The 20,213-nt window shown below is 36.8% G+C and overlaps 2 protein-coding genes and 1 pseudogene across 2 annotated transcripts in view; 2 read left to right on the top strand and 1 right to left on the bottom strand.

Moving 5' to 3' along the window:
* Window positions 1–20,213, bottom strand: part of LOC107604946 (protein CLP1 homolog) — a 97,831-nt gene that overhangs the window by 13,138 nt on the left and 64,480 nt on the right. The window lies entirely within an intron of this gene.
* On the top strand, window positions 11,745–19,267 carry LOC107647352 (protein CLP1 homolog). Its single transcript, XM_016351430.2, has 7 exons — window positions 11,745–11,882; window positions 17,940–18,032; window positions 18,123–18,191; window positions 18,287–18,382; window positions 18,529–18,770; window positions 18,891–19,029; window positions 19,165–19,267. Exons 1-7 carry the CDS (start codon window positions 11,745–11,747, stop codon window positions 19,249–19,251), a joined length of 864 nt encoding a protein of 287 aa, XP_016206916.1. The 3' UTR covers window positions 19,252–19,267.
* Window positions 11,881–20,213, top strand: part of LOC107604947 — a 19,142-nt pseudogene continuing 10,809 nt past the window's right edge.

Genomic DNA, 20,213 nt, shown 5'->3' with positions numbered 1-20,213 from the left:
CTTGGCTAAATTCTTTCCACCTCAAAAGATGAGCAAGCTTAGAGTGGAAGTCCAAACCTTCAGACAGAAGGAAGGTGAGTCCCTCTATGAAGCTTGGGAAAGATACAAGCAATTGATCAGAAGGTGTCCTTCTGACATGCTTTTAGAATGGAGCATCTTAAGTATATTCTATGATGATCTGCCTGAATTGTCCAAGATGTCATTGGACCACTCTGCTGGTGGATCTCTTCATCTGAAGAAAACACCTGCAGAATCCCAGGAACTCATTGAAATGGTTGCAAATAACCAGTTCATGTATACTTCTAAAACAAATCCTGTGAATAATGGGATGACTCAGAAGAAATGAGTTCTTGAGATTGATACTCTGAATGCCATATTGGCTCAGAATAAAATATTGACTCAGCAAGTCAATATGATTTCTTAGAATCTGACTGGAATGCAAGCTGCATCCAGTAGTACTAAAGAAGCTTCCTCTGAAGGAGAAGCTTATGACCCTGAGAATCCTGCAATGGAAGAGGTGAATTACATGGGAGAATCCCATGGAAACACTTATAATCATTCATGGATAAATCATTCAAATTTCTCATAGAAGGATTAACAGAAGCCTCAACAAGGCTTCAATAATAATAATGGTGGGAGAAATAGGTTTGGCAATAGCAAGCCTTTTCCATCATCTTCTCAGCAACAGACAGAGAATTCTAAGCAGAGCCTCTCTGACTTAGCAACCATAGTCTCTGATATATCTAAGACCACTCTCAGTTTTATGACTGAAACAAGGTCCTCTATCAGAAATTTGAAGGCACAAGTGGGTCAGCTGAGTGAAAGAGTTGCTGAAATCCCTCATAGTACTCTCCCAAGCAATACAGAAGAGAATCCAAAGTGAGAGTGCAAGGCCATCAATATATCCAAAGTGACCAAACCTATAAAGAAGGAAGAGGTAGTGATTTACAGTGAGGAAGACCTCAATGGACGTCCACTGACCACTAAGGAGTTCCCTAATGAGGAACCAAAGGAATCTAAGGCTCATACAGAGACCATAGAGATTCTACTGAACTTACTGTTGCCATTCATGAGCTCTGATGAGTATTCTTCCTCTGAAGAGGATGAAGATATTGTTGAAGAGCAAGTTGCTCGGTATTTAGGAGCAATCATGAAGCTAAGTGCCAAGTTATTTGGTAATGAGATTTGGGAGGATGAACCTCCATTGCTCATCAATGAACTGAATGCCTTGGTTCAGCATAAATTACCTCAGAATAAACCAGATCCCGGAAGGTTCTTAATACCTTGTACCATAGGCACCATGACCTTTGAGAAGGCTCTGTGTGACCTGAGGTCAGGTATAAACCTCATGCCACTCTCTGTAATGGAGAAACTAGTGATCTTTGAGGTACAAGCTGCAAGAATCTCACTAGAGATGGCAGACAAATCAATGAAATAGGCTTATGGACTTGTAGAGGATGTCCTAGTGAAGATTGAAGACCTTTACATCCCTGCTGACTTCATAATCCTAGACACTGGGAAGGATGAAGATGAATTCATCATCCTTGGAAGACCCTTCCTAGCCACAGCAAGGGCTGTGATTGATGTGGACAGAGGAAAGTTAGTCATTCAATTGAATGAGGACTACCTTGTGTTTAAGGCTCAAGGATCTTTTTCTGTAAACATGGAGAAGAAGCATGAAAAGCTTCATCCAATTCTCTCCATACAGAGTCAAGTAGAGCCCCCACATTCAAACTCTAAGTTTGGTGTTGGGAGGCCACAATCATGCTCTGAGTATTTGTGAAGCTTTGTAAAAGCTTACTGTCAAGCTATTGACATTAAAAAAGCACTTATTGGGAGACAACCTAATCTTATTTATCTATGTTAATTAGTTTTTCATTTCATTTTCCACTGTTAGTTTAAGTTTTTTTTAGGTTGATGATCATGTGGAGTCACAAAAACAGCTGCAGAATTAAAGCGGAATAAAAAACAGCATAAAAAATAGCACACCTTGGAGGACATGCTTACTGGCGTTTAAACACCAGTAAGGATAGCAGAATGGGCGTTTAACACCCAGTCTGGCAGCATTCTGGGCATTAAACACCAGAATTAGCAGATAGACTGGCGTTTAACGCCATAAAAGGGTGTCTGGCTGGCGTTAAACGCCAGAAAGGGGCATCAACCTAGCGTTTAACGCCAGGAAAGGTATCAGACTGGCGTTTAACGCCAGAAAAGGGTGTCTGGCTGGCGTTAAATTCCAGAAAGGGGCATCAGCCTGGCGTTTAACACCAGGAAAGGCAGTAGACTGGCATTTAAACGCCAGAAAGGGCTGTCCAGGGGCGTTTAAACGCCAGAAAGGTGCAGGGACCAGAATTCCTTGACACCTTAGGATCTGTGGATCCCACAGGAACCCCACCTACCCTAACTTACTCTCTTTCCTCTTCATACCTTTCCATAACACTCTTCCCCAAATACCCTTGACCAATCACATCAATACCTATTCCCCAAACACCATTCACCTATCAAGTCCTACCCTCTTCCCCATAATCTCTTCACCACTCACATCCATCCACTATTCCCTAAAAACCCATCATAAAACCCCACCTACCTCACCATTCAAATTCAAAACATTTCCCTCCTAAACCCAACCCCTTCTTACACGAATTCCCTCTCCCTCTTACCCTATAAATACCCCTCCTTACCACCTTCAATTTCACACATCATAAACACTTAAACCCCCCCTGGCCGAATTCAAAACACCCATCTATCTCCTCCATTTCTTCTTCTTCTCCTCCTTTCTTTCTTCTTTTGCTCGAGGATGAGCAAACCTTTTAAGTTTGGTGTGGGAAAAAGCTCTACTTTTTATTTTTCCATAAACATTAATGGCACCTAAGGCCAGAGAAACCTCTAGAAAGAGGAAAAGGAAGGCAGTTGCTTCCACCTCCGAGTCATGGGAGATGGAGAGATTCATCTCAAAGGTCCATCAAGACCACTTCTATGAAATTGTGGCCAAGAAAAGGGTGATCCCCGAGGTCTCCTTCATGCTCAAAAAGAGTGAATATCTGGAGATCCGACGTGAGGTTCGGAGAAAAGGTTGGGAAGCTCTCACCAACCCCATCCAACAAGTTAGAATCTTAATGGTTCAAGAGTTCTATGCTAATGCATGGATCACTAAGAACCATAATCAAATTATGAACCCGAACCCAAAGAATTAGCTCACAATTGTTTGAGGGAAATACTTGGATTTCAGTTCGGAAACTGTGAGGTTGGCATTCAACTTGCCAATGATGCAAGGAGATCCTCATCCTTTCACTAGTAGGGTCAACTTTGATCAAAGGTTGGACCAAGTCCTCACAAACATTTGTGTGGAAAGAGCACAATGGAAGAGAGACTCAAAAGGCAAGCTGGTTCAATTGAGAAGGCCTGACCTCAAACTCGTGGCTAGAGGATGGTTGGAGTTCATCCAACGCTCTATCATTCCTACTAGCAACCGGTCCGAAATAACTGTGGATCGGGCTATCATGATCCATAGTATCATGATTGGAGAGGAAGTGGAAGTTCATGAGATCATACCTCTAGAACTATACAAGGTGGCTGACAAGCCCTCCACTTTGGCAAGGTTAGCCTTTCCTTATCTCATCTGTCACCTATGCAATTCAGCCGGAATTGTCATAGAGGAAGGCATCCTCATTGAAGAGGACAAGCCCATCACTAAAAAGAGGATGGAGCAAACAAGAGAGCCCGCTCATGGACCTCAACAAGAGCATGAGGAAATTTCTCATCAAGAAATCCCTGAGATACCTCAAGGGATACACTTTCCTCCACAAAGCTATTCGGAGCAACTCAACACCTCTTTAGGAGATTTGAGTTCCAACATGGAGCAACTAAGGATGGAGCACCAAGAGCACTCCATTATCCTCCATGAAATCAGAGAGGACCAAAGAGCCATGAGGGAAGAGCAACAAAGGCAAGGAAGAGATATTGAGGAGCTCAAGCACTCCATAGGATCTTCAAGAGGAAGAACTAGCCACCGTCACTAAGGTGGACCCGTTCTTTAATTTCCTTGTTCTTATTTTTCTGTTTTTCGTTTCTATGCTTTATGTTTTGTCTATGTTTGTGTCTTTATTACATGATCATTAGTGTCTAGTGTCTATGTCTTAAAAGCTATGAATGATTCCATGAATCGCTCACCTCTCTTAAATAAAAAAATGCTTTTATTTGCAAAAGAACAAAAAGTATATGAATTTCAAATTTTATCTTGAAATTAGTTTAATTATTTTGATGTGGTGGTAATACTTTCTGTTTTCTGAATGTATGCATAAACAATGCATGTTTGAAGTTGAAATTAAGAAAAGTTGGCTCTTGAAAGAATAATGAAAAAAGAGACATGTTATCGGTAATCTGAAAAATCATAAAATTGATTCTTGAAGCAAGAAAAAGCAGTGAAAAACAAAAGCTTGCCAAAAAAAAGAGAAAAAGAAAAAACAAGAGCAAAAAGCCAATAACCCTTTAAACTAAAAGGCAGGGGTAAAATGGATCCAAGGCTTTGAGCATCAATGGATAGGAGGGCCCAAAGGAATAAAATTCTGGCCTAAGCGGCTAAATCAAGCTGTCCCTAACCATGTGCTTGTGTCATGAAGGTCCAAGTGAAAAGCTTGGGACTGAGTGGTAAAAGTCGTGATCCAAAGTAAAAGAGTGTGCTTAAGAACTCTGGGCACCTCTAACTGGGGACTATAGCAAAGCTGAGTCACAATCTGAAAAGGTTCACCCAGTTATGTGTCCGTTGCATTTATGTATCCGGTGGTAATACTGGAAAACAAAATGCTAAGGGTCACGGCCAAGACTCATAAAGTAGCTGTGTTCAAGAATAAAAAAGAACTTAACTAACAAAATCAATAACATTATCTATATTTCTGAGTTCCAAAAGAGGCCAACAATTCTGAACTCCAATGGATAGAGAGATGCCAAAACTATTCAGAGGCAAAAAGCTACTAGTCCGGCTCATCTAATTAAAAATAATCTTCATTGATATTTTTGAAATTTATTGTATTTTATCTTCTTTTTATCTTATTTTGTTTTTGGTTGCTTGGGGACAAGCAACAATTTAAGTTTGGTGTTGTAATGAGCGGATAATTTATACGCTTTTTGGCATTATTTTTAGGTAGTTTTTAGTATGTTTTAGTTACTTTTTATTATATTTTTATTAGTTTTATGCAAAAATCACATTTCTGGACTTTACTATGAGTTTGTGTATTCTTCTGTAATTTCAGGTATTTTCTGGCTGAAATTGAGGGACCTGATAAACCCATATTTCATGAGTTATTTTGTGCTTAGTTTGAGTGATTTATTCAATCCTTCACCCATTTATTCATATTAATTGCATGGTTTTACTTTCCCTTCCTTATTATGTGATGTATGTGAAAAACATGTTTCCTAAGCTTTAAAATTAATTATTTTAATTACCTTTATTTCCATTCGATGCCGTGATTAGTGTGTTGAGTAGTTTTAGATTTTCTAAGGCAGAATGATTTAAAGGATGAAAAAGGAAACGTACAAGAATGGAAGGAAAGTGCGAAACGGAGTTTTGAAGAAACTGGCATCCACGCGATCACATGGACGACGCGATCGCGTGCCAGAAGCAAAGAAGCAGCGACACGGCCGCATGACTGACGCGACCACGCGCCTTAAGCAGAACGTATATGACGCGGACGCGTGACTGATGCGATCGCGTGACAAGAAAATGCTCCGAATGACGCAACCGCGTGACCCACGCGGACGCTGACAGAGGCCACGTACCAGAATTCACAGAATACGCCTCCAGCGATTTCTGAAGCCCTTTTGGCCCAGATCCAAGTACAGAACACACAGATTAGAGGCTATAAAGTGTAGGAATGCATCCATTCAAGAGGGAGCTCGCATTTTTGTTACTTCCCATGATTTAGATTTAGTCTTGAGAGAGGTTCTCTTCTCTCTCTCTTAGGATTTAGGACTTCTCTTAGTTTGTAAGAGTGACTCTCGATCCAGATTTTATGTTTCTTTGTTTTAAGCTTCCTTTTTTACTTTTATTTATTTATTCCAGCACTTGAGTTGATTATTTACTTTTATAATTTAATTTATGAATTATTCCATGTTATAGATTGTTATTTGAATTAATGATATTTGAGGTATTCCAGTTTATGATTGCTCTCTTTAATTCATTGGCTTCCATCTAAGGACATTTTTATTCCAGCAATTTTACTTTTTTCCCTTTTGGTCTTGGTTAAGAAATCAGTAACTCAACATTATCAAACTCAACATAACTGATAATCGCTATCTTGCTAATTGAACTGAACTTCAATAATCCCAACTTTTTCTTAGGAAATAAATAGGATTCAAAGGTCAAACTAATTAGTCCATTGACTTTCCTTTGCTTTAGTAAAGGTTAACTAAGTAGAATTTAGATTCAACTTTCATTATTGTTGAGAGGGATAACTAAGTTGGACTTCCAATTTCTCTTACCTTGCCAAAAGTTTGCTTTACAGTATTTATTTATTTTAATTGCCATTTAAATTATTTGTCATATAACATATTCCCACCTTACTTTTAAAACCCCAATTTACAAATTCATAACCAATAATAAGAACATACCTCCCTGCAATTCCTTGAGAAGACGACCCGAGGTTTAAATACTCGGTTATCAATTTTGAAGGGGTTTGTTACTTGTGACAACCAAAACGTTTGTACGAAGGGATTTTTGTTGGTTTAGAGACTATATCTACAACGCGACTATTTTTATGAAATTCTTTACTGGCAAAAATCCCAACGTCAAGGGACCTGAGCAAAAATCTTATTCAAAGGCTGAGAAAGGACTACAGATGTTGCTGGATTCTGACCTCCCTGCACTCAAACGCGTTTTTCTGGAGCTACAAAAGTCCAATTGGTGCATTCTCAATTGGGCTGGAAATCTAACATCTTGGACTTTCCAACAATGTGTAATAGTTCATACTTTACCCGAGATTTGATGGCCCAAACTGGCGTTCAACGCCAGTCAGAGACCCCTTTTTTGGCGTAAAATGCCGGAACTGGCACCAGAACTGGAGTTAAACGCCCAAACTGGCATCCAAGCTGGCGTTTAACTCTAGAAAAGGCCTATGCACGTGTAAAGCTCAATGCTCAGCCCAAGCACACACCAAGTGGGCTCCGGAAGTGGATTTCTGCACTATCTGCACTTAGTTACTTATTTTCTGTAATCCTTAGTAACTAATTTAGTATAAATAGCACTTTTTGATATTGTATTCGTATCATTGGACGAAAGCTTAAGTATAATCTCTTAGGCCTCTGGTTCTTGACTTTGACTTGCATCTCCTGACAACAGAGCAGTCAAACTGACAAAGATTAGAACCTTCATGGTAAAAGCTAGAACAAACGAGCTTCAAACTCACGAATGTTGGGTGCAGTGACAGTGTGCAAAAGGATAGAGAGATTCTATTCCGACACAAGTGAGAATCGATAGATGATTAGCCATGCGGTAGCTGTGCCTGGTATTTTTCATCTGAGACGAGAGATCCGATAGATGATTAGCCGTACAGAAGCCGTGCCTGGACCATTTTCACTGAGAGGACGGATGGTAGCCATTGACAACGGTGATCCACCAACATACAGCTTGCCATGGAAGGAAGCACACATGATTGGATGAAGACAATAGGAAAGCAGAGGTTCAGAAGCAACAAAGTATCTTGGTGCACAAAATTGTTACTCTCTTACAATTTCGCACACATGACCAGCAAGTGTACTGGGTCGTCCAAGTAATACCTTATGTGATTAAGGGTCGAATCCCATGGAGATTGTTGGTTTGAAGCAATCTATGTTTGTCTTGTAAATCTTAGTCAGAAAGTTAATTATGTTTATCAGTTTAAATTGTGGAAAATAAAAGAGTGCGAATTAAATACTTGTTGTGCAGTAATGGAGAATATGTTGGAGTTTTGGAGATGCTTTGTCTTCTGAATCTCTGCTTTCCTCTGTCTTCTTGTTCACGCACGCACGTCCTCCTATGGCAAGCTCTGTGTTGGTGGATCACCGTTGTCAATGGCTACCATCCATCCTTTCAGTGAAAAGGGTCCAAGTGCGCTGTCACCGCACGGCTAATCATCTGCAGGTTCTCAATTGTACCGAAATAGAATTTGCTATCCTTTTGCGTCTGTCACTACGCCCAGCACTCGTGAGTTTTAAGTTCGCCACAGACATTCAATCCCAGAATCCTACTCGGAATACCACAGACAAGGTTTAGACTTTCCGGATTCTCATGAATGCCGCCATCAATCTAGCTTATACCACGGAGATTCTGATTAAGGAATCTAAGAGATATTCATTCAATCTGATGTAGAACGAAGGTGATTATCAGACACACGTTCATGGATTGAGGAAGGTGATGAGTGTCACGGATCATCACCTTCTCCATAATTAGGCGCGAATGGATATCTTAGATAGGAACATGCATGTTTGAATAGAAAACTGAAACACTTGCATTAATTCATCGAGACACAGCAGAGCTCCTCACCCCCAACAATAGAGTTTAGAGACTCATGCCGTCAGAGATTACAAAGTTCAGATCTAAAATGTCATGAGATACAAAATAAATTTCTAAAAGTTGTTTAAATACTAAACTAGTAACCTAGGTTTACAGAAAATGAGTAAACTATGATAGATGGTGCAGAAATCCACTTCTGGGGCCCACTTGGTGTGTGCTGGGGCTGAGACTTAAGCTAATCACGTGCATAGGGCTGTTTTGGGCATTCAACGCCAGCTTTGGATCCTTTTCTGGCGTTGAACTCCAACTTGTAACTTGTTTCTGGCGCTGGACGCCAGACTGCAGCATGGAACTGGCATTGAACGCCAGTTTACGTCATCTATCCTTGAGCAAAGTATGGACTATTATATATTTCTGGAAAGCCCTAGATGTCTACTTTCCAATGCAATTGGAAGAGCGCCATTTGAAGTCCTGTAGCTCCAGAAAATTCATTTCGAGTGCAGGAAGGTCAGAATCCAACAGCATCAGCAGTCCTTTTTCAGCCTGAATCAGATTTTTGCTCAGCTCCCTCAATTGCAGCCAGAAAATACCTGAAATTATAGAAAAACACACAAACTCATAGTAAAGTCCAAAAATATGAATTTTGCCTAGAAACTAATGAAAATAAACTAAAAACTAACTAAAACATACTAAAAACTATATGAAATTACCCCCAAAAAGCGTATAAAATATCCGCTCATCACATCTCCAAACGCTTATCTGAAATTCTCACCAATGAATTACATAAGTATCTTTATTCTAATTTACGTTTTATTTATCTTTCAATTATCAAAACTCATAACCAATTGAATCCGCCTGACTAAGATTTACAGGATGACCATAGCTTGCTTCAAGCCAGCAATCTCCGTGGGATCGACCCTTACTCGCGTAAGGTTTTATTACTTGGATAACCCAGTGCACTTGGTGGTTAGTTGTACTGGAGTTGTGAAAAGTGTGATCATAATTTCGTGCAGCAATATTACATCGCGTGATACGATTTTCGAGGGCAAAAATCTTTTTAAAGAGAGGAGGATGTAAGAATCGGAGTTTTCACGAGTAAAATCATTTAAATGTCCAAATTAGATTCTGGAAGGTTAGAATGAGAATTTGGGGATTTAAATGTGATTTTTAGACCCAGTAGGTCTTTCTGAGTCAGAAAATGTGTTTTCTGCGAAAAACCGTGAACCGGTCGAACCGGTTTAAGTCTACCCGGTACTGTGCGAAAAAAAGTGAAAACAGTCAAAAACCTTATAAAAAGGTTAGAAATGGAAAACCGGGCATTAGTGTTAAAGGTTTGGCTCGAAGTTGGGCCAAACGGGCTAAAAATGCTAACGGGTTAGACCGGGTCCAAACTGGGCCCAAGGTCCAACATATATAAGCTCATTAAATGAGCTTTGAGTTTATTTCCAGCCCAAAAGAGAGAGAGCCACGCGGTTTTGAGAGAAGAGAAGAGAAGGGGTGGTGTTACTATTCACCTCCACGTTCCGGGAGCCATAACTTTTGATCTGGAGCTCCGATTGACGAGCCGTTTACGGCCACGCAAAGCTCTCAACGAGCTCTTCCTTTTTATCTAAGTTTTTTTGGTAAAAACTTGAAACTCCAACCGCAGTTTCCAGCCCTATATTTTACGCATTTTTATGTTTGGTTTTTGAGTAGATTTTGTGGTTTTGGTTGTTTAGGTGACCTTTAGTAGCGGGTAATTGGTGGATTTTACCCCTATTCACGTTGAATAAGGTAAGGTTCTACTAAACCCTTATGTTTAGTTGTTTTGTGTATCTTAGATTTTGATTTTAGTGATATATGTGTTGTTAGCTTGAGTTTTGCTATTTGTTGGAGTTGGTTGAGGCTTTGGATCAAGTTTGGTGATTTCGTTTTGGTGTTTGGAGCATTTGGGAATCGGCCAAGGTATGATTTCGGTTTCCTTTATGTAATATGTAATGTTTCTGGACACTTAGGCTAGTTGGCCCTAAGATAGGATTGAATGTTGTTGGTGTATGAATATGCGAATTGATGTTAATTGTTGTTAGTATTGGATTCACTACAAGAAAATGGAACATTTGTAACAAAAAATTTGTATCAAATTTAAAATTGTTACAAAAAAAAAGTATTTTGTAATAATAATATGTGATTGTTACAAAAGAATAATGTTTTGTAACAACATTACAAGTTGTTGCGAAACATTATTATAATATTTTGTAACAACCTGTTTTATTTTGTTACAAATTATGTTAGTTTTTGTAACGAGATGGTGTTTTGTTACAAAATATTATATAATATTTTGTAACAAAAAAAAACAAGTTGCAAAAATTCAAAATATTTTGTAACAAATTTTGTTTTTTGTTTAAAAAACTCCAATTGTTTTGTAACAAAAAATTAATTTGTCATAAAATTCAATATTATTTGTAACAAGTTAATTATTTGTCACAAAATATAAATATATTTTATAACAAAATTTTTTTTCAAAATGTTAAACACTTTAAGAGTAAAAAAAATTATGTATATATTTTTTTCAAAATAATTTTATTTTGTAACATCCTGCATTTTTGAAAATCTAAATATAAATAAATTGTGATTTTAACTTATTAAGTTTAAACTTTATAATTTTAGAAATTATTTTATTAGAAATAATTAAATAGATTCGGAGATAATTTCATTATAAATCAATTAAGATTCTTAAGTAATTTTATTATAATTGAATATTTTGCATAATTTTAGTAATTGAAAAATAAGAAAGAATTGTATGACTTAATTTAAGTAACTTTTATCATGAAAAAGTTATGACTTATTATTAACTTAAACTTCTTATTTTATAAACTAATCTATTAAGAGTAATTAAATTAGTTTTATTAATATTTGGAATTTAATTAATTAATATTTTTGTACAAATTTTATAATTGGTTATTTGAAATTAAAATTCAATAATAGAAGTATTATACAATTTAATTTAAAAAATTTTATAATTGGTTATTTTTATAAAATTATTATATTACTCGTATATATTTTATCCTAATTCTAGAATTACCAAATAAAATCCTAATTTCACTAAATTCCTAAATTTATACCCTAAATCCCTAAATTAAAACACAATGCACACACATACTTTCAGAAAGAAAGGGAAAAAACAGAGAAGGAAGGAAAGGGAGTTCTTGAGAGAACTAGAGAAACAGAGGATGAGAGATTGAGGGAGAACGGGACACAGAGGGAAGAGGAGAAGAGGGAGATGGTGGCGGTGGGTATCCTTGCCACCGTCACCGTCGTTATCGCACGAGAGAAAGAGAGCCCGCGCTCGAGAGAGAAAAGGAAATGCTGTCTGCGTTGCTGCCTCCATCGCGACCGATCCGCCGCCGCTACTGCTAGGGTTCGTTGCCGCCACCTCTGCCAACGCCAACGAGTCCGAAGAGAGAGAGATAGGAGTTCGCAGAGAGGAGAGACGTGACGGGGAAGATAGGGGCTCGTATTGCTGCTGCCGTTGCTGGAGACGAAGGTTCCCGTCGATCTGCACGCCGCTGTTACCATCGGAAACCACTGCTGAAGCCACGATGCCATGGTGGTTGCTACTGGAGCTATACGCTACTGCCGTTGGGGCCAGTGATGGAGGTGTTGTTGCAGACTCTATTTCAGTTTAGGTCCTTCACTCCTTTAACTTGTTCTACTTCCACTTTTACTTTATGGTCATCTTATTTCTACTACCTTGTCTCCATTCTATTATTTGTCAGTTATCAAAATTTCAAATTATTATTGTTGCTGTCGGAGAGGGCTGTCAGGGTTGCCATTCTAGTTCTAATGTCACTGCCACTGCTACTGCTAGGAGAGTGAAGAGTCATCGGAAATCCTACTGCTGTTGTCGAGTTCATTATTAAGGTGACATCGAGGTAGGGGGTTTAACTTAAATGACTTTAATTTTAGAATGCCCATAAAGTTTATTGAATGACTGCAAATAGATTTAATTTTTATGAGTAATTGATTGGTTATGTAGATATTGAATTGTGGCTGGAAATGTGATTGAGCTTGTGGTTTTTGTGAAATTGATTGATTGCGTGTGAATTACGAATTGTTGATGAGTGATTGAATGCTGAATCTTGATGGATTGTATTGGTTGATTACTGTTGGGCTGGTTATTAAATATGTTGGGATGGTGGTAGAATTGGTTGGTGATTATTTTGAAATTGATTTTGAGAAATATTGAAGTTAAACTTGAAATGCTAAACTTTATGTTGAAAATAAGAGTTTTGAAATGAAATGGCAACTTTGAAAGTGCACCAGCAACTTAATAGAGATTGGAATAGTATGAGACTAAAAGCTAAGCGAACTACAATAAGTATAGTTATTAATATTCAATTTTGAAGATTTCGTATTAACTAGAGAGTTAGTTATGATTTTTCAAAGTTGAATAGTAAAATCTGATTTTCTGCATTACTTTCAAACGGAGTTAGAAATTTTGAAAAGCTATAACTAATTATGTAATGATCAGAATTGCATGAGACCAAGTCTGGGTTAACCTTGGGAATATAAGGAACTAAAATAAAAAAATTGAGACCTTTTTGTTAAATATACAATTTATGGAGAATTTTTAAAGTTAGGTTGTTAAATTTGTCCTGCAGCAGAAAAGGTCAAACAAGGCAGCAACTTGTTTGTCTTGCTACGACTTCTACGAGCTGAGTTTTGGAGCGAAAAATTTTTTTTTATAAAATTTGATTAACTTGGTTTATTGATCTAAAACTTCATAATTTTATGAGTTAATTATTGGTAGTTGTGAAATTTTGAATATTGGTGGTCAAAGCTGGAAAGAAACAGATTTCAGCAAGCTATGCATCAACTTCCAATGCTTGTAACTCTTAGAATTAAACAGCAATTGGGTTGCAACCAAGACACACTTGTTTTTGTATGATCTAGGAGTTTTCAAACCAAAATTTAGCTTAATTAGAGTTTTGTAATAAAAGTTATTCAAATTGAAAGGTACTAAGCTTGTTGACTTCTAAAAGAGATTCTAACTCATTTTTACTTAACTTCCAGGTTATGTAACTTCTTCATTAAAAATGGTATTAACCCAAAACCAATTGAGAAAAAAACCTGGATGAGTGAAGTTAAACCATATTAATGTTTAAGGTCATTGGATTTAACTTGGATTTTATACTGAATTTTGAATATCACATGTTGTTGCTGTTTTCTGGTTTTATGCAATGCAGAGCAGTCACAGTTTTTCCTCTATTCCTAAGTCTAGAGAAATCATAAAATTATGATCTTTAGTTTCTTAGAAATCTTATTTCAAGATGAACGTCTGGACATAAAGTTTGCGCAATTCCGAGTTTATTTGCTATATTAAAAACAGAAAAGAAGATAGAAAGTTAAGAATGTCTTAGTAACAGTAATGAGTTCATAAAATTAAAGATTAACCTTAGCGTTATATGGCTTATTCAATGTTAGAATTTGTTTGATTCTGAATTGATTTGATACTAGAAAGGTTGAAAAGAGTTTGGTAAATTGTTTGGTTGGGACCCGTAAGGGTGGTTAAGTCTTATTTTCAGAAGAGATCATGTCCAAATTTTTATAAAAGTATAAGGATCTATTTATGACATTTTACTTGTGTCATGGTTGAGAAATGACAAATATTCTATTATTTGGTTTGATAAATTTGGTTGTGTATTGGCTGAGAAATAAGTTGTGAATTGGTTGTTTTTGTTGGAACCGTAGACAGTGGAAATATCCAAGTTTTAGGGGAGGTTCTGCCAAAATTTTTCTAAATATTTTGGATAAAACTTAATGAAAAAAATTATAATTAGTGTTATATCTTGTTACTAATTTTTTGTTTCGGGTTTTTTTTATTTACATGAGTGCTGAAATGGTGGCCACATGCTACTTTGAGGGCTCAAAAATATTTTGATTCAGAGAGACACTAATCTATGTTAGAACTTTTAACTTTTGGTTGAACTTATGCAAGACATATAACTTGTAGAACTAATCAATGTACTCACTAAGGTTATTTTGTTTTAAAACAATTTTAGCTAAATGAGCCATGTTTGAATTATGTATATTTTTGCATATTATATAAATGTAGACCTGCTTATTAAAATAGTTAATAGATTAGTTAATTTAAAAAATAATTTAGTAAATTATGCATGCAATTTGTATTAAAAAAATGGTTACAAAATAATTATTTTGCTTTTGTAACTAAAGAAAAAAAATGTTACAAAATCAAGTTACATTTTGTAACAAAATTTTATGATAGGAAAAAACAGATTGTCACCAAAAATACCTTGAAGATCAAAATTTGTTATCACTTTTGTAACAATTTCTGGTTTTTCATATCAAAAAAATTTGTTACAAAATATCACTTTGAATTGTAACAGTTCCATTTTTTGTTACAAAAATTTTTTGTAACGGGACATACTGCAACAGCCCCTTTTTTTTGTTACAAAATTCTTTTATTTCAAAATTTTGATTTTTTGTAACAAATTTTTTTGTTACAAATATTGCTTTTTCTTGTAGTGATTATTGTAGTAGATGGTGATTATTGGGAATTGTTGGTGTTAATGAGTATTGAAGATTGGTGTTGTTGATGAGGGTTGATAAATGAAGTGGTGGTGTTGTGTGGAATGAATCCAAACACTAATAAAATGATTATATGATTTGATGATGATTGTTGGCATTAGACGATGATGAAGGTTGATGATGAATGTGTGATTTAATTATGATTGATGAGGGATTGATGATTTTTGAAATTAATGAAGATTTGTAGTGATTGTTAATATTGTTGATGGTTGTTGATGTTGAGAAATTGAGAATGAATGTTGATATTTGATATGGTTGTTGAGAGTTGTTGATATTACTGATAATTATTGATGAGTTGTGTGGATTATGGTAAATGATGGTGTTGGTGTATGATGTGAGAATTGGATAATGATGATTTTTGAAGATTATTAATGGTTGATGGGGTTGTTGATGATAATAAGGTTAGTGAAAAGTGGAAAATGTGAATTTGGTTGGATTTGGAATTTGTGGATTGGTTTAGAAGGTTGGGTAATTGAGAAAATGGTTGAATTAGTGCTTGGTATGAATTTTGGACCGTTTTGGTATGGTTGAATTGTGTTTGAATTGGTATTGGTTTGAGGTTTGGTTAAAATTGAGTTTTTGAGATCTTGGATAAAAATGGATTTTTGGTGAACTTTGATGGATCATAACTTGAGCCTCAAAACTTAAAATTACATGAGACTGCTTTTAAATTAAAGATGGCTTTGAGAGCTTTAAATTGATATAAAATTTGTAAAATTTGGATTTTTGTAGAGGAAGATATGATCATTCAAAGTTTGGTGTCAAAATCTGAAATTCTGCAGAGTTGTAGGATTTTGTGATTTCTGGTATGTGCACACGCACAGCGTTGTGCGCACGCACAACCCTGCAAGATTTTAGACTTGTGTGAACGCACAGACCTGTGCGCACACACAGGTAGGGATGGGCGTGCTGTTTACAGCGCTAGCACAGCTTGTGCGCGAACACACACCAATGAGGGATTGCAACCTGTGCGTACGCACAGCCCTGTGTGCACGCACACGTTGGGAAGGTTAGTCTGTTAGGGGTGCTAGCACAGCTTGTGTGAGTGAACAGACTTATGAATTTTCGTACCTATGCATACGCACACTTTAAAAATCTTCCTCGGCGTGCGCACGCACACCCCTGTGCGTACGCACACGCCCTATTTCTTAAACTTAAAACTTTGTTTTCAAGTATTTCACCTTCCCAACAAGCTTGTAAGCCTCTGTGACACCATTTTAAGACTCTTGGGCTCAATTTTGGGAGGTTGGAACATGGAAAACATCCTAGGAGGTTTAAATTGGGTTTTACCTTGAAGAGTTAGCAAACGGAGGTTTAGGTTTCTGGTGTAGTGAGGATGAGTTGGTTGAGAGAGAATGAAGAGTGGTGAATATGGTGATTGTTGATAACAAACTTGAGAGACTGATGAACTAAAGAGTTTGGAATGAAACTTATGACTTGATGATGGTTGAGATGAGTATGAGTGGAAGTATGTTTAAAGGGGTGGCCTCTAAGATTGAATATGAAATTACGATATGCATTGTTCTCCGTCGTAGGGGCTGTGGCAGTCTCCCGCCTACGTTCGGATGTGAGAGTTAAAACTAGGCTTCTCACTCATATTTCTCGCAACAAGAGGAAGGTGGTAGGGCACGCTCCCTCGGAATATTTTCCTCTGAAAGGAGAAGGTGGTAGGGCACTTATCCCTCGGAATTATTCCTCCTGAAAATGCGATTTCTCTCTGATTGCATGGTGGTAGGGCACTAACCCATGGAATCATGCGGCAACCAGAGGAAGGTGGTAGGGCACGCTCCCTCGGAATATTTCTCTCTGAAAGGAGAAGGTGGTAGGGCACTTATCCCTCGGAATTATTCCTCCTTATGTGCAATAGAGAGACTAATCCGGGAGTTGTCGACCGGATTTTTAGTCGGGTTTGGCATTATAACCGACATGTGATATCACAGCCAATATGACAGACATTCATCATATACATTTTCTATATGCTTACTTACTTTGTTTACTTGAGTTTGCCTAATCGTATAACATGCCTACTTGCTTCTTGAATTACTTGTTGTAAATGTATACTATCTGTGTTTTACTTGCTTGTATTAATTGTGATTGTCTGGTGCTGAGGAGGTTAGGTAGGCAGTGGCAACGGGATCGCACGAAGGGTAGGTTGGTGAAGGTTGTGGGACAGTGGTGACTAGTCTTAGTTAGAAATCCTTTAAGTTTAGAAAACCCTGTTTATTGTTTAAGGTTTACGTTAATTATATTTTGTTTTAAGCTTGAATATCCGTATGTGATGTGAAGTTCTAGGATTTCTTTTGTCATCCCGGAGCCTTACATCTTACATCATTGGGCACTGTTACTATACTGAGAACCTCCGGTTCTCATTCCATACGTTGTTGTTATTTTTCAGATGCAGGTCGCAGCCCACAGCAGTGAGTTGGGTGATGGTAGCAGAGCGGAGGATCTTATTCTATTTTGTTGTCATCTTGGTTATTTTTTAACTTATACTCTCACTTTTGTATTTTGTTTTGCCTAGAGGCTTTTATTTGAGAGAACAAAACTTGTATAAGCCCTCTCGAACTACAGTCTTCTAGTTGTCTGTATATATGGCCAGCCGGCTTAAACTCCGCGAGCTGTGGCTAGATTCTTATAATATTATGCTATGATATTTTGCTATACTGTATTTATTTCTTGGGCTTTAAGTTAGTAGATTCGCTAGTACGTTTTGCGCTTTTTAAATCCTGTTTTTGAGCTATACCCTTCAGCAGGCTTCTATAATATATTATTTCCTTTTATATATAAACATATATAAGCCTTAGGACTGTCGTAACCTCTGATTAACCTTTACTTTACGGCTAGAGGTAAGGCTTAGGGTAATTAGGGTGTTACACTTCTCAATGGAAATGCCGAGATTTTCGGCACTGAGCTTGCACCCGAAATTTGGCTCAACTTCCCTCCCCGACTCAAATTCGCTGTATGCAAATTCATATTCTGCTATTCTTCCATATTTATCATTGTTATTGTTATTGTTATTGCTCTTACTTATCTTTGATTTTTCGTTTAGGTTTTTACTTGGTATGGTGCTACCATTGAAATGGAAGGTACTACTGAAACTGATTATACTGCTGATGAGGTAAAGTGATAAACCTACTTTACTACTATAATCTTTGATTTGGTTGAATTGTTTAGGGAAAATGTCATTTTTTGAGTTTGATTGAATGATTGTAGACACCAATGGTTAGCTATGTTAACGTGCACGCTATATTAGAAGCCAGAAGAACTCGTGCTAAAGCTTCATCCTCTGGTGATTCTGAATCTTCTCAGGTGTGACTTTGTCATCCATTTTCATGCTAAAGGTTTTATTTTTATGTATAAATCATGCTGAATAAATTCTAAAGAGTCATCAAAAAGCTTTGTTTGTTTGTTAGTGTATGTGAGTGTGAATTGCATTAACTGGTTTGGTTGTCCAGGGGCCTAGAGTGATTGTTGTAGGACCTACTGACTTCGGAAAGAGTACCTTGTCGAGGATGCTTCTTAGCTGGGCGGCTAAGCAGGGTTCAAAGCCTACCTTCGTTGACTTGGATATTGGACAGGGATCTATAACAATTCCTGGATGCATTGTTGCTACTCCAATTGAAATGCCCATTGACCCTGTTGAAGGAATTACTCTTGAGATTCCTCTTGTTTACTTTTTTGGCCATACAACTCCAAGGTAATTTCTGCTGTACTTTTATATCCTCTATTTAATTGAATATTTAAGAGAATGGAAGTTGTTGATATATATGAAGGACATGAGAATCCAATTGCAATTCACACTATTTGGTTTTGACAGTAACAATGTAGAATTGTATAAAGTGCTAGTCAAGGAACTTGGGGGGATGCTAGAGAGACAATTTGCTGGAAATACCGAATCTCGTGCTTCGGGCATAGTGATAAATACCATGGGGTGGATAGAGGGAGTAGGCTATGATGTAATTAACCTTCGAACTTGATGTTATTGTTAAATTGGATGCCTTTCAAATATAGAATACACTTCTAGTTCTGATTAAAAAGATCTAAATTGTAATTGTCTCTCTTTCTCATTTGTTTTTGGGTTTTTCTTGCAGTTGCTATTGCATGCAATTCGTACACTTAAGGCCAATGTTGTCTTAGTTTTGGGTCAGGTAGAAATCTACCTTATCTTTATCCAATAGGCATCATAGTGCCTTCTGTATAAGCTGTACGGTGATAGCCAGTTCTTTTGATGATTGTCCCCAAAGTAATAATTGATTCTCAAATATTGTACCTGCTTATACACAGGAGATGGGTGTGGGTCCTCATAGGAGATTTTTTGAAAATGAAATAACTAATAGGAAGTTATACACCATTGTAAATTTTTCACTAGCGAAGAATGACCAAAAGTATAAGCCTACTACTCATGAACTTCGTCTATATTTTAAGAGGAAAACTCAATTAAGAATGGTGGATGATTTCAATTTTCCTTCGAATGCTTTCCACTTTGTTCCAAACGAGTTGATTCTCACATGTACATGTCAACTCCCAGTCTCACCTTATTGGTATTTCGTAAAACTTTGCTTTTTTTTGTTTCATCGAATACAAATTCGACTCACTTTTTCTAACTTCATATGAATTAGTCATATTTAATAGATGTTGTTGGACTTTTGACTGCTAAAAAAGACATCATCAAATTCACCAAGAATGAAAAAAAAATTAAATTGTATAGTTATTGAGTTGGACAATATGCAGTATGTGTTGGATAGTTTTTTCATGTTTATTTAATTGTTATCGTTAAAACCTATTTTTAGTACTTCTTTATGCAATAAGTATTTCAGTTTTTATTATTGGTAGGAATAAGAGTAAGATAAGGTGTACATTGTGAGAGGAATTTGCCACATAATTTGTTACACATATTGAACAACAAGCCACACCTGAGTACATCATATTAATGCAGTTTGCCAAGTTTAACGTATTCTAAGGTTATCCAAATTGTAGTACCAACATCTTTTTAGTTCATATACCAGTTTATCTTTATCAGTTTTTAAGGTTTTTTTCTTCATCAGGTACAATGGGTATTCTAACACTAATTACAATTCAATTTTATATATTAATCTAGACTTTGAAGAGGTTAAGGAATTTAGACCGAGGTTAGCAACAC

This window comes from Arachis ipaensis, chromosome B06, assembly GCF_000816755.2.
Source record: "Arachis ipaensis cultivar K30076 chromosome B06, Araip1.1, whole genome shotgun sequence".
In the NCBI taxonomy this organism is placed as follows: domain Eukaryota; kingdom Viridiplantae; phylum Streptophyta; class Magnoliopsida; order Fabales; family Fabaceae; genus Arachis; species Arachis ipaensis.
This window is presented reverse-complemented; position numbering and strand designations above follow the sequence as displayed.

Excerpts from the sequence above, each read along its gene's own strand:
- LOC107647352 (XM_016351430.2), top strand. The coding sequence starts at position 11,745 with ATGGTGGCGGTGGGTATCCTTGCCACCGTCACCGTCGTTATCGCACGA. Across the intron at positions 11,883-17,939 it reads CCGCCGCCGCTACTGCTAGG|GGTGTTACACTTCTCAATGG; the intron begins GTTCGTTGCCGC and ends TAGGGTAATTAG. Across the intron at positions 18,033-18,122 it reads CTCCCCGACTCAAATTCGCT|GTTTTTACTTGGTATGGTGC; the intron begins GTATGCAAATTC and ends TTTTTCGTTTAG.